The sequence below is a fragment of the Lithobates pipiens genome, unplaced genomic scaffold (assembly GCF_037356315.1).
Source record: "Lithobates pipiens isolate NorthernLeopardFrog02 unplaced genomic scaffold, aLitPip1_a1.2 Scaffold_27, whole genome shotgun sequence".
Classification (NCBI taxonomy): Eukaryota; Metazoa; Chordata; class Amphibia; order Anura; family Ranidae; genus Lithobates; species Lithobates pipiens.
In genome coordinates, this window is record NW_027507788.1 from 4206573 (window position 1) to 4220849 (window position 14277).

The following is a 14277-nucleotide window of genomic DNA, read 5'->3' on the forward strand; positions in this document are numbered from 1 at the left end:
GTGATGTGCGCAGATGAGGCGTCTTGGTCTCCCCTCCTCCGAGCTGAATAGTGAAATGGCAGAGAGTCCCCCCTGTGTGTGTGTGAGAGCCGTCCTCTCTCTCCCCCAGATCTGAGTCTCCCTCCCTGCCCTCTCTGTCACTCCACCTCCCTGCTGCCTGTCTCTGCTCTCCCTCCAGCAGGATCTGTCTTTATCTGCACCGCTCTCTCTCCCTCTGGTAGGTTCTGCTGCTGCTGCTGATTGCCCCAATTTCACCACCCCCCCCCTTTACCTTTCTCCTTTCTGCCTAATACCCCCCCTCCTCCTCCTCCTCCCCCCCCCCCCTCTATATGCGTCACCCTCCTGTCCGTTCTTCGTACCTGTTTATCATAGAGCTCTATTATCTCCTTCTGTCTGCTCTGCACATCCAATGTACCGAGGTAAGTGCCCCCCCCCCTTACTGCACCCGCAGAGACCCCCCCTTCCCTCCCCCACCACCATTGTAGACCAGGGCAGCCACCACCTCCAACAGGTCCCCCTCCTCACCCTAACCCCCCCTCCCCAGGTGTCGTGTTTACATGCACCCCCCCCACCCCCACCACCTATACAGCTGGTTCAGATACCCAATGCCAGCAGCCTGGCCTCCCCACCCCCTCTCGGTAGGTATCGTGTCTTAGCACCCCCTAGATGAGTTGTTTATGTGCCCACACCCCCAATGCAAGGGATGAATGTGATCTCCCTCTATCTGATAGGTAACCTACGCCCGCCGGGTGATCCGGCTCACACCCCCTCACCACAGGTGTTCTCTGTGCTTCTCCTCCCCTCCCCCTACCAGGTAGTTCCAATCCTATTACCTTCACCCCCCCCCCCCCCCCCCCACTGATGCTTATTACCTTTAATGGCAGCCCACCCCCTACTAGGTAACTGCATTTTTACCATTATGCAACCTACCTCCATCATACCCTCCTTCTATGCAACCTACCTCCCTCCCACTAAGTAAGCTACCCCTACCCTCCCACTATGCAACCTACCTCCCTCCTACTATGCAACCTACCCCTACCCTCCCACTATACAACCTACCCCTACCCTCCCACTATGCAACCTACCTCCCTCCCACTATGCAACCTACCCCTACCCTCCCACTATGCAACCTACCTCCCTCCTACTATGCAACCTACCCCTACCCTCTCACTATACAACCTACCCCTACCCTCCCACTATGCAACCTACCTCCCTCCCACTATGCAACCTACCCCTACCCTCCCACTATGCAACCTATCCTCCCGCTATGCAACCTACCTCCCTTCTACTACGTAACCTACCCCTACCCTCCCACTATGCAACCTATCCTCCCGCTATGCAACCTACCTCCCTCCTACTACGTAACCTACCCCTACCCTCCCACTATGCAACCTACCTCCCTCCCACTAAGTAAGCTACCCCTACCCTCCCACTATGCAACCTACCCATACCCTCCCACTATGCAACCTACCTCCCTACCACTAGGTAAGCTACCCCTACCCTCCCTCTATGCAACCTACCTCCCTCCCACTATGCAACCTCCCCCTACCCTCCCACTATGCAACCTACCCCTACCTTCCCACTATGCAACCTACCCCTACCCTCCCACTATGCAACCTACCTCCCTACCACTAGGTAAGCTACCCCTACCCTCCCACTATGCAACTTCCCCCTACCCTCCTACTATGCAACCTACCTCCCGACCACTAGGTAAGCTACCCCTACCCTCCCACTATGCAATCTACCTCCCTCCCCTCCAGGTAACCTACCCCTTCCCTCACACTATGCAACCTACCTCCCTACCACTAGGTAAGCTACCCCTACCCTCACACTATGCAACCTACCTCCCTATCACTAGGTAAGCTACCCCTACCCTCCCACCATGCAACCTACCTCCCTCCCTCTAGGTAAACTATCCCTACCCTCCCACCATGCAATCTACCTCCTCCTTCCTACTATGTACCCTAACCCCCCCCGGTAACCTACCTTTTATCCGTCCACTATGCAACCTACCTACCTCCCTCCCTCTAGGTAACCTACTTGCCACCCTATCACTATGCAACCAGCCCCCCCCCCCCCACATGCAACCTACTCTCATCCCACTAGGTAACCTACCATCATCCATTCCAAAAAGCAACCCGCTAGGTAACCTACCTCTTATCCTGTCACTGTGCAACTTACCCCCCTCTCAGTAGGTAACTTACACTATACCTTACCAAATAAATCTTACCTCCCTCGTACTGGGTAATCTATCTCCTACCTTTCCCATAAGTAACCTACCCCTTTCCACTAGGTAACCCACCATCTACCTCCCTAATACACAACATATCCCCCTCCCACAAAGCTACCTCCAACCCTTCTAATGGGTAGCCTACCACCTTTCCTTTCAGTAACTCACCTCCATCTCCTCCCCTACCACTAGGTAGCATTACTCCTATCTCTCCAATACATAACCTATCCTCATCCAACTGCGTAAACTACCTCTAACCATTCCAATAGATAGCCTACCCCCCTTCCACTAGGTAACATACTTCCTACCCTTCCAATATGTAACCTACCCCTCAACCAATAGGTAGCATACTTCCTACCCTTCCAATACTTAAGCTACCCCTCATCCACTAGGTAACCTACCTTGTATCCATTCAATACATAACCTAATCTCCTACCACTAAGTAACCTACTTCCTACCCTTCCAACACATAACCGCCCCCCCCCCCCCCCCCCCACGACTAGGCAACCTACCTCCTACCCTTCCAACACCTAACCACCCCCACCACCACCACCGACTAGGCAACCTACCTCCTACCCTTCCAATAGATAAACAACCCACCTCCCACTAGGTAGCCTAACTCTTACCTTTTTCTGCTAATGCAACCTACCTGCCACAAAACTGCAGCATTGGCTAATTCCAGACAATGTAAATTACCCCCTAAATGCATCCCAATAAGTATCCTACCTTCTTCTGCCCTCCTTCCCCAATAAATCATTTATTTACCCCTCACACCTTCTAACCCCTCCCCCACCTACTTAATTTTGTTCTCCCCCTGCTCACCCCTTTCCAGGTCCCCCCGCTCCCCCAGCCGGACGATGTGATCGGGGTCTCCGTGGTGAGTGATCAGCGTCCTCCGGAGTGGGCTGTGATCGCTGTCAGCATGTCCGAAGTGCTGCCCTTCAGCGAAGCCGAGCAGCGGGGGCATTATGCCGATGGAGGGGGGGATGGCCAGATACCCCTCACCTGCCGCCTTCAGGACACTGGCAACTTCTATGGCAGCTCTGGCCAGGGGGGCGGCAAGAGACCCCCCAAACTTGGCCAGATTGGGCGCAGCAAGAGAGGTGAGTCTTCAGTATGAATCTATGTGCCCTCCCCCCTCCCAATTCTGACTGCACCCCCAGACTGTGTGCCCCCCTCCCCTTCTGATCGCATTCCCAAAACACTTGTGATGTATGTCTTCCTATTATATCGCTTGCCTTCACCCCAAACATATAATTGTGCAGGTACTCTCATACCGAGCCTCTGTTTTGTATAATTCTGCCTGCACCCCAAAATTTAATTTTGGGTGTTCTTATAATACAGCTTTCCTACAAGTTGAAAAAAGCCTGTCTACCTTCATAATCCTGAAATATTTTACCCCAAAAGTAAGTTTTGGGTGTCCCTAAAATTTGGTCTGCACCCCACCCTTTAATTCAGTCTGCACCCCCAAACTAAGCATGTGGCCCCTTAATACTGCTTGCACCTTCTGAGTGTGTATACCTTAAAACTGTCTACCCCCCCAAACAGAGTATGTGCCCCTCTCAATACTATCTGTACCCCCAAACAGAGCATGTGTCCCTCTCAATACTATCTGTACCCCCAAACAAAGCATGTGTCCCTCTCAATACTATCTGTACCCCCAAACAGAGCATGTGTCCCTCTCAATACTATCTGTACCCCCAAACAAAGCATGTGACCCTCTTAATACTATCTGTACCCCCCAATAGAGCATGTGACCCTCTTAATACTATCTGTACCCCCCAACAGAGCATGTGTCCCTCTCAATACTATCTGTACCCCCCAACAGAGCATGTGTCCCTCTCAATACTATCTGTACCCCCCAAACAGAGCATGTGTCCCTCTCAATACTATCTGTACCCCCAATCAGAGCATGTGTCCCTCTCAATACTATCTGTACCCCCCCAACAGAGTATGTGCCCCTCCCAATACTATCTGTACCCCCAAACAGAAAATGTGTCCCTCTCAATACTATCTGTACCCCCAAACAGAGCATGTGTCCCTCTCAATACTATATGCACCCCCAAACAGAGCATGTGTCCCTTTCAATACTATCTGCACCCCCAAACAGAACATGTGTCCCTCTCAATACTATCTGTACCCCCAAACAGAGCATGTGTCCCTTTCAATACTATCTGCACCCCCAAACAAAGCATGTGACCCTCTTAATACTATCTGTACCACCCAACAGAGCATGTGTCCCTCTCAATACTATCTGTACCCCCCAACAGAGCATATGTCCCTCTCAATACTATCTGTACCCCCCAAACAGAGCATGTGTCCCTCTCAATACTATCTGTACCCCCAATCAGAGCATGTGTCCCTCTCAATACTATCTGTACCCCCAAATAAAGCATGTGTCCCTCTCAATACTATCTGTACCCCCCCAACAGAGTATGTGCCCCTCCCAATACTATCTGTACCCCCAAACAGAAAATGTGTCCCTCTCAATACTATCTGTACCCCCAAACAGAGCATGTGTCCCTTTCAATACTATATGCACCCCCAAACAGAGCATGTGTCCCTTTCAATACTATCTGCACCCCCAAACAGAACATGTGTCCCTCTCAATACTATCTGTACCCCCAAACAGAGCATGTGTCCCTTTTAATACTATCTGTACCCCCAAACAGAGCACGCGTCCCTCTCAATACTATCTGTACCCCCAAACAGAGCATGTGTCCCTCTCAATACTATCTGCACCACCAAACAGAGCATGTGTCCCTTTCAATACTATCTGCACCCCCAAACAGAGCATGTGTCCCTTTCAATACTATCTGCACCCCCAAACAGAGCATATGACCCTCTTAATACTATCTGTACCCCCAAACAGAGCATGTGACCCTCTCAATACTATCTGTACCCTTAAACAAAGCATGTGTCCCTCTCAATACTATCTGTACCCCCAAACAAAGCATGTGTCCCTCTCAATACTATCTGCACCCCCAAACAGAGCATGCATCCCTCTCAATACTATCTGTACCCCCAAACAGAGCATGTGTCCCTTTCAATACTATCTGTACCCCCAAACAGAGCATGCATCCCTCTCAATACTATCTGCACCCCCAAACAGAGCATATTACCCTCTTAATACTATCTGTACCCCCAAACAGAGCATGTGACCCTCTCAATACTATCTGTACCCCCAAACAAAGCATGTGTCCCTCTCAATACTATCTGTACCCCCAAACAAAGCATATGTCCCTCTCAATACTATCTGCACCCCCCAAACAGAGCATGCATCCCTCTCAATATTATCTGTACCCCCAAACAGAGCATGTGTCCCTTTCAATACTATCTGTACCCCCAAACAGAGCATGTGTCCCTCTCAATACTATCTGTACCCCCAAACAGAGCATGTGTCCCTCTCAATACTATCTGCACCCCCAAACAGAGCATGTGTCCCTCTCAATACTATCTGTACCCCCAAACAGAGCATGTGTCCCTCTCAATACTATCTGTACCCCCAAACAGAGCATGTGTCCCTCTCAATACTATCTGTACCCCCAAACAGAGCATGTGTCCCTCTCAATACTATCTGTACCCCCAAACAGAGCATGTGTCCCTCTTAATACTCTCTGTGCCCCCAAACTGAGTTTGTGTCACTATAATTTGGTCTGCACAGCCAAGTTGAGCCTTTATAGTTGTTTGCACCCCCAGACTGAACATGTGCGCCCCTACCCTTGCCCTTCTTCAGCTAAGCCTATATGTTCCTCTCCTCCTGTCTGTCTGCACCCCTAAACTCAACCTGTGTGTCTCCCGTGGTTCTGTCATCAATCACTTCCGTTGTTGTTATATTTAGTATCTTTAGATCACCAACATGCACCCCACTCCATGTGATTTGCATGTTCTGCAGTTAAAGTGACACGTTGTGTCCAAAAAAAAAAAACAGTATGGCCACCAATGGCAGTAACCCAATCACTCCCCCCCCCCTTGCCTAAAGAGGTCTTTGTTTCACCCCAAGAATATCCATCATACAGAGAAGCTGAACACTGGCTGTATCATTCCCGGGAAGCTTCCTATGACCCAGGCATGTACTGGCCATTGGGACTGCTGGGAGTTTCCCGGTGGGCCGATGGCTCAGTGGGCCACTCTGATGTAAGGGGGCTGCTGAAGGGACACTCTAATGTTAGGGGCTGCTGAAGGGACACTCTGATGTAAGGGGGCTGCTGAAGGGACACTCTGATGTAAGGGGGCTGGTAATGGGACACTCTGATGTAAGGGGGTGTTGATGGGACACTCTGATGTAAGGGGGTGTTGATGGGACACTCTGATGTAAGGGGGTTGGTGATGGGACACTCTGATGTAAGGGGCTGCTGATGGGACACTCTGATGTAAGGGGGCTGCTGAAGGGACATTCTGATGTAAGGGGGCTGCTGATGGGACACTGATGTAAGGAGGTGCTGATGGGACACTCTGATGTAAGGGGGTGCTGATGGGACACTCTGATGTTAGGGGGTGCTGATGGGACACTCTGATGTAAGGGGGTGCTGATGGGACACTCTGATGTTAGGGGGTGCTGATGGGACACTCTGATGTAAGGGGGTGCTGATGGGACACTCTGATGTAAGGGGGCTGGTGATGGGACACTCTGATGTTAGGGGATGCTGATGGGACACTCTGATGTAAGGGGGCTGGTGATGGGACACTCTGATGTAAGGGGGCTGCTGATGGGACACTCTGATGTAAGGGGGTGCTGATGGGACACTCTGATGTAAGGGGGCTGCTGATGGGACACTCTGATGTAAGGGGGCTGGTGATGGGACACTCTGATGTAAGGGGGCTGGTGATGGGACACTCTGATGTAAGGGGGCTGGTGATGGGACACTCTGATGTAAGTGGGTGCTGATGGGACACTCTGATGTTAGGGGGTGCTGATGGGACACTCAAAATGTAAGTGGGCCGGTCTGGATGAAGTCCAGGGCCAAATTTCTATCCCAGTCCAGCCCTGCTATGACCTCATCACATTGGCATTGGTTATAAATGATCACATGACATTGTGCGATAGTAGAGTCAGCCAGACAATTTCAGGAAGGGGCCACCATTATCCATAGATTGTGACAGGCAGAAGTCTGGAGGTCATCTGTCCATTTTCTGGTCCATATTTGTCCACCTAGAAGACATCTACCAGAGCTTCTGGTGACCCTTCCAGCCGTCACTCAGTCCACCATGAGGTCAGTCATCCACCCATGTCCTGTTTTTAGCACCTCTAGAAGATGACCGTCTTCTTGAATCCAATTTTCACAACATCTTAAGGTCAGTTGTCGAATTCTCCCCAAGTTTTGCCCACGTTGAGGTCATCTGCCCTCTCTGTGCCCTTTCGTATCCTGGCTGAAGACCAGGTGGGTCCATTGTCACCTATATTTGGTCCATTTAGAGTTTGTCTCCGAACGTTTTTGTTTTTTCCAGGATTCAGCCCAAAGCCAACTGTTCACTTCTTCCATAGAGTCAATTTAGAAGTCAGCTGTCCTTTTCACCCCTAGAAACAGATGATCCGGAGTCTACCATCTGGCCCAAATGTTCCACGTCTAGTTGTTGGAAGTCCATTCCCGTGACCTCCACCAAATGCCATCATTGTGTTGAATTGGTTGGAAAGTCTATATTAGGAAAACATAAGGATTGGAGGGGATTTACTAAAACTGGAGAGAGGAAAATCTGCTGCAGCTCTGCGTAGAAACCAATCAGCTTCCAGGTTTTATTGTCAAAGCTTACAGTGCCTTGAAAAAGTATTCATACCCCTTGAAATTCCCCACATCTTGTCATGTTACAAACCAAAAACGTAAATTTATTTTATTGGGATTTTATGTGATGGACCAACACAAAGTGTCACATAATTGTGAAGTGGAAGGAAAATTATAAATGATACAAATAAATCTGTGAAAAGTGTGGGGGGGAGGGGCATTTGTATGGCGCCCCCCGGAGTCAATACTTTGTAGAACCCCCTTTCTCTACAAGTCTTTTTGGGGGTGTCTCTACCAGCTTTGCCCATCTAGAGAGGACATTTCTGCCCATTCTTCTTCTTTGTAGAATATCTCAAGCTCTGTCAGATTGGATGGAGAGCGTCTGTGATCAGCAATTTTCAAGTCTTGCCACAGATTCTCAATGGGATTTAGGTCTGGACTGTGACTGGGCCATTCTAACACATGAATATGCTTTGATGTAAACCATTCCATTGTAGCTCTGGCTGGATGTTTCGGGTCGTTGTCCTGGTGGAAGGGGAACCTCCGCCCCGGTCTCAAGTCTTCTGCCGACTCTAATCAGGTTTTTATTCTAAGATTGTCCTGTATTTGTCTCCATCCATCTTCCCATCAACTCTGACCAGCTTCCCTGTCCCTGCTGAAGAAAACCATCCCCACCACATGATGCTGCCACCACCATGTCTCACGGTGGGGATGGTGTGTTCAGGGGGATGGGCGGTGTTAGTTTCCCCCACACATAGCGTTTTGCTTTTAGGCCATAAAGTAGAATTTTGGTCTCCTCTGACCAGATCACCTTCTTCCACATGTTTGCTGCCCCCTCCCCCGCATGGCTTCTCACAAACTACAAACAGGACTTCTTATGACTTTTTCTCCAATGTCTTTCTTCTTGTCACTCTTCCATAAAGGGCAGATTTGTGGAGAGACGACTAATAGTTGTCCTGTGGACAGATTCTCCCCCCTGAGCTGTGGATCTCTGCAGCTCCTCCAGAGTTACCATGGACCTCTTGGCTCTTCTCTGATGAATGCTCTCCTTGCCCGGCCCGGTCAGTTTAGGTGGACGGCCATGTCTTGGTAGGTTTGCGGTTGTGCCCATACTCTTTCCATTTTCCGATGATGGATTGAACAGAGCTCCGTGAGATGTTCAAAGCTTGGGAGATTCCTTTATAACCCAACCCTGCTTTATACTTCTCCACAACTTCATCCCTGACCTGTCTGGTGTGTTCCTTGGCCTTCATGATGCTGTTTGTTCACTAAGGTTCTCTAACTAACCTCTGAGGGCTTCACAGAACAGCTGTATTTATACTGAGATTACATGACACACAGGTGGACTCTATTTACTAATTAGGTGACTTCTGAAGGCAATTGGTTCAACCAGATTCGAGTTAGGGGTATCAGAGTAAAGGGGGCGCCATACAAATGCCCCTCCCCCACACTTTTCACATATTTATTTGTATCATTTATCATTTTCCTTCCACTTCACAATTATGTGACACTTTGTGTTAGTCCATCACATAAAATCCTGATAAAATGCATTTAACTTTTTGGTTGTAACCTAACAAAACATGGGAAATTTCAAGGGGTATGAATACTTTTTCCAGGCACTGTATATTGAACAAGCTGAAGTTGGAAGCTGATTGGCCGCCATGCACAGCTACACCAGATTTTGGACGCTGCAGTTTTAGTAAATCTCCCCCCGTTTCATCAACATAAACTGAATCGAACGTTGTACCAAACATCTCCATCTATAGAATTCAACTCTACCTAAGTTCCCCGTCCAATGGGCGGGACATTTCTGGCCGGTTAGATGGAAAATTGTGGCCCCAGCGCCCCCCGCAGCAGGAACAAAATATTCCCCATTTCTGTCCCGTGCTGGTTCAGGGGGCAACAGGATCTGCTGACCCCCCTGTGAACCTACATCAGAGGGGGGCACAGACAATACATTATTCTGGGGGCCTGGTGTGGGGGAAGAGCTGATTCAAATTCATTGCAGGTCTCACCAGCCTTATGGTTGCCTTCAAAGGGCCAGTTGTATCTGTAAGACTAGATGTCCAGAGCACCCCCCCCCCCTTATATTAGATGTCCAGAGCACCCCCCCCCTTATATTAGATGTCCAGAGCACCCCCCCCCCTTATATTAGATGTCCAGAGCACCCCCCCCTTATATTAGATGTCCAGAGCACCCCCCCCCCCTTATATTAGATGTCCAGAGCACCCCCCCCCCCTTATATTAGATGTGCAGAGCACCCCCCCTTATATTAGATGTCCAGAGCACCCCCCCTTATATTAGATGTCCAGAGCACCCCCCCCTTATATTAGATGTCCAGAGCACCCCCCCCTTATATTAGATGTCCAGAGCACCCCCCCCCTTATATTAGATGTCCAGAGCACCCCCCCCCCTTATATTAGATGTCCAGAGCACCCCCCCCTTATATTAGATGTCCAGAGCACCCCCCCCCTTATATTAGATGTCCAGAGCACCCCCCCCCTTATATTAGATGTCCAGAGCACCCCCCCCTTATATTAGATGTCCAGAGCACCCCCCCCCTTATATTAGATGTCCAGAGCACCCCCCCCCCTTATATTAGATGTCCAGAGCACCCCCCCCCCCTTATATTAGATGTGCAGAGCACCCCCCCTTATATTAGATGTCCAGAGCACCCCCCCTTATATTAGATGTCCAGAGCACCCCCCCCCTTATATTAGATGTCCAGAGCACCCCCCCCCCTTATATTAGATGTCCAGAGCACCCCCCCTTATATTAGATGTCCAGAGCACCCCCCCCTTACATTAGATGTCCAGAGCACCCCCCCCTTATATTAGATGTCCAGAGCACCCCCCCTTATATTAGATGGCCAGAGCACCCCCCCCCCTTATATTAGATGTCCAGAGCACCCCCCCCTTATATTAGATGTCCAGAGCACCCCCCCCTTACATTAGATGTCCAGAGCACCCCCCCCTTATATTAGATGTCCAGAGCACCCCCCCTTATATTAGATGGCCAGAGCACCCCCCCCCCTTATATTAGATGTCCAGAGCACCCCCCCTTATATTAGATGTCCAGAGCACCCCCCCTCCTTATATTAGATGTCCAGAGCACCCCACCCCCGTTATATTAGATGTCCAGAGCACCCCCCCTTATATTAGATGTCCAGAGCACCCCCCCCTTACATTAGATGTCCAGAGCACCCCCCCCTTATATTAGATGTCCAGAGCACCCCCCCTTATATTAGATGGCCAGAGCACCCCCCCCCCCCTTATATTAGATGTCCAGAGCACCCCCCCTTATATTAGATGTCCAGAGCACCCCCCCCCTTATATTAGATGTCCAGAGCACCCCACCCCCGTTATATTAGATGTCCAGAGCACCCCCCCCTTACATTAGATGTCCAGAGCACCCCCCCCTTACATTAGATGTCCAGAGCACCCCCCTTATATTAGATGTCCAGAGCACCCCCCCTTATATTAGATGTCCAGAGCACCCCCCCTTATATTAGATGGCCAGAGCACCCCACCCCCTTACATTAGATGTCCAGAGCACCCCCCCCTTACATTAGATGTCCAGAGCACCCCCCCCTTATATTAGATGTCCAGAGCACCCCCCCTTATATTAGATGGCCAGAGCACCCCACCCCCTTACATTAGATGTCCAGAGCACCCCACCCCCCTTACATTAGATGTCCAGAGCACCCCCCTTATATTAGATGTCCAGAGCACCCCCCCCCCCTTATATTAGATGTCCAGAGCACCCCACCCCCCTTATATTAGATGTCCAGAGCACCCCCCCCCTACATTAGATGTCCAGAGCACCCCACCCCCTTACATTAGATGTCCAGAGCACCCCCCTTATATTAGATGTCCAGAGCACCCCCCCCCCTTACATTAGATGTCCAGAGCACCCCACCCCCTTACATTAGATGTCCAGAGCACCCCCCCCCTTACATTAGATGTCCAGAGCACCCCACCCCCCTTACATTAGATGTCCAGAGCACCCCACCCCCCTTATATTAGATGTCCAGAGCACCCCCCCTTACATTAGATGTGCAGAGCACCCCACCCCCCTTACATTAGATGTCCAGAGCACCCCACCCCCCTTATATTAGATGTCCAGAGCACCCCCCCCCTTACATTAGATGTCCAGAGCACCCTACCCCCCTTACATTAGATGTCCAGAGCACCCCACCCCCCTTATATTAGATGTCCAGAGCACCCCACCCCCCTTATATTAGATGTCCAGAGCACCCCCCCCCCCTTACATTAGATGTCCAGAGCACCCTACCCCCCTTACATTAGATGTCCAGAGCACCCCACCCCCCTTATATTAGATGTCCAGAGCACCCCCCCCCCTTACATTAGATGTGCAGAGCACCCCACCCCCTTAAATTAGATGTGCAGAGCACCCCCCCCTTACATTAGATGTGCAGAGCACCCCACCCCCTTGAATTAGATGTGCAGAGCACCCCCCCTTACATTAGATGTGCAGAGCACCCCACCCCCCTTACATTAGATGTCCAGAGCACCCCACCCCCCTTATATTAGATGTGCAGAGCACCCCACCCCCTTAAATTAGATGTGCAGAGCACCCCCCCCCTTACATTAGATGTGCAGAGCACCCCACCCCCCTTACATTAGATGTCCAGAGCACCCCCCCCTTATATTAGATGTTCAGAGCACCCCACCCCCTTAAATTAGATGTGCAGAGCACCCCACCCCCTTACATTAGATGTCCAGAGCACCCCACCCCCTTATATTAGATGTCCAGAGCACCCCACCCCCTTAAATTAGATGTGCAGAGCACCCCACCCCCTTACATTAGATGTCCAGAGCACCCCATCCCCTTATATTAGATGTCCAGAGCACCCCACCCCCTTAAATTAGATGTGCAGAGCACCCCACCCCCCTTACATTAGATGTCCAGAGCACCCCCCCTTATATTAGATGGCCAGAGCACCCCACCCCCTTACATTAGATGTCCAGAGCACCCCACCCCCCCTTACATTAGATATCCAGAGCACCCCACCCCCACCTCCTTACATTAGATGTCCAGAGCACCCCACCCCCCCCTTACATTAGATGTCCAGAGCACCCCACCCCCACCTCCTTACATTAGATGTCCAGAGCACCCCACCCCCCCCTTACATTAGATGTCCAGAGCACCCCACCCCCACCTCCTTACATTAGATGTCCAGAGCACCCCACCCCCCTTACATTAGATGTCCAGAGCACCCCACCCCCTTACATTAGATGTCACGAGCCCCCCACCCACATTACACATTATATAACAGTGCACCCCCCTTATCTTGTGCTGCTGCAGGGAAGAATCTGGGGGCAGAGCTGAGGAAGCAGAAAGGGCAGGGTCTGGAAGAGGACAAGAGGAAGGCTGGAGTCTGCTCAATACTGAGACCAGGGGAAACGGAGATGAGGGGGTGCTGAAGCTGCACAGAGTGGCATAGGATCTGTAGGAAGAGTATTGTCCTCCTCTATGCGGCCGACTTCTGAGATGGGGGGGGGGGGGGCAGAGACGAACCTCTCTGTGACTGCACAGAGAAGTGCAGGATCTGGCGGAGGAGTTCTGTCCTCTCTGCTGTTGACTGCTAAGACAAGGTGTGGGGGGGGGGGGGGAGGGGAACTGGGTCTCATCTTTGTCTTTTATATCTTCCCGTAGTTTCACTTTAAATGTGATCTCACCATCCCCAGTTGGAGAGCCGTACCTTGTGTCGAGAGGAATTTTTTTTTTCTTTCTTTTATTAGGATGTAGATGCAGCTGAACACCATGGAAACAAATCCACCCCCCCACCCACCACCCCCTAACCCTGTCCTACTTTTTCTAGTGGTGATAGAAGAAGACGAACGGATCGAAGACGTCCTCATGTCCGAGAAGGCCCCTCCTGCCGTCTAAACGCTTCGAAAAAAAGGATCTTTTAAAAAAAATAATAATAATAATAATACAACTAAGTCGACAAAGAATCGAATAAGCCAGATTTTCATCCTGCCATCAGAAATGTCACAGCTTATGTCAACCACAACACAACTCTGGGGGTCCCGCAGAGAAGAACCCCCCGCAGGAGCAGAGGTGGAACAAAGAAGAAGAAAGAAACACAAATGGAGAGATTTGGTTTAAAAAAAATATTCTCACACAGCAGCTAAAGTCATCTTTTTTTTTGGGGGGGGGGGGGTTCTGTGCCCCCCCCCAACCATACCGTTACATCTTGGGCAGACTGCCCGGTGGCAGCTGTTTTTTTTTTTTTGTTGCTGTTTTTTGCCTCGGGTGGGGGGGGGGGGGAATGAACATTGACTTGTGGGGGCTTCAAAA

The 14277-nt window shown here is 50.6% G+C and overlaps 1 protein-coding gene across 1 annotated transcript; it reads left to right on the plus strand.

Moving 5' to 3' along the window:
• Positions 1 to 327: 327 nt before the first annotated feature.
• Positions 328 to 14208, plus strand: CAMK2N1 (calcium/calmodulin dependent protein kinase II inhibitor 1). The gene is made up of 3 exons (XM_077456025.1): positions 328 to 419; positions 3063 to 3333; positions 13796 to 14208. The coding sequence occupies exons 1-3, from the start codon at positions 330 to 332 to the stop codon at positions 13861 to 13863; spliced, it is 429 nt and encodes a 142-aa protein (XP_077312151.1). The 5' UTR covers positions 328 to 329; the 3' UTR covers positions 13864 to 14208.
• Positions 14209 to 14277: the final 69 nt, after the last annotated feature.

What these genes read in the sequence shown, in the direction of transcription:
- CAMK2N1 (XM_077456025.1), top strand. Translation starts at nt 330, where the DNA reads ATGCGTCACCCTCCTGTCCGTTCTTCGTACCTGTTTATCATAGAGCTC. An exon ending in TGCACATCCAATGTACCGAG is followed by an intron (nt 420 to 3,062) that starts GTAAGTGCCCCC and finishes ACCCCTTTCCAG; the next exon opens with GTCCCCCCGCTCCCCCAGCC. An exon ending in GATTGGGCGCAGCAAGAGAG is followed by an intron (nt 3,334 to 13,795) that starts GTGAGTCTTCAG and finishes TACTTTTTCTAG; the next exon opens with TGGTGATAGAAGAAGACGAA.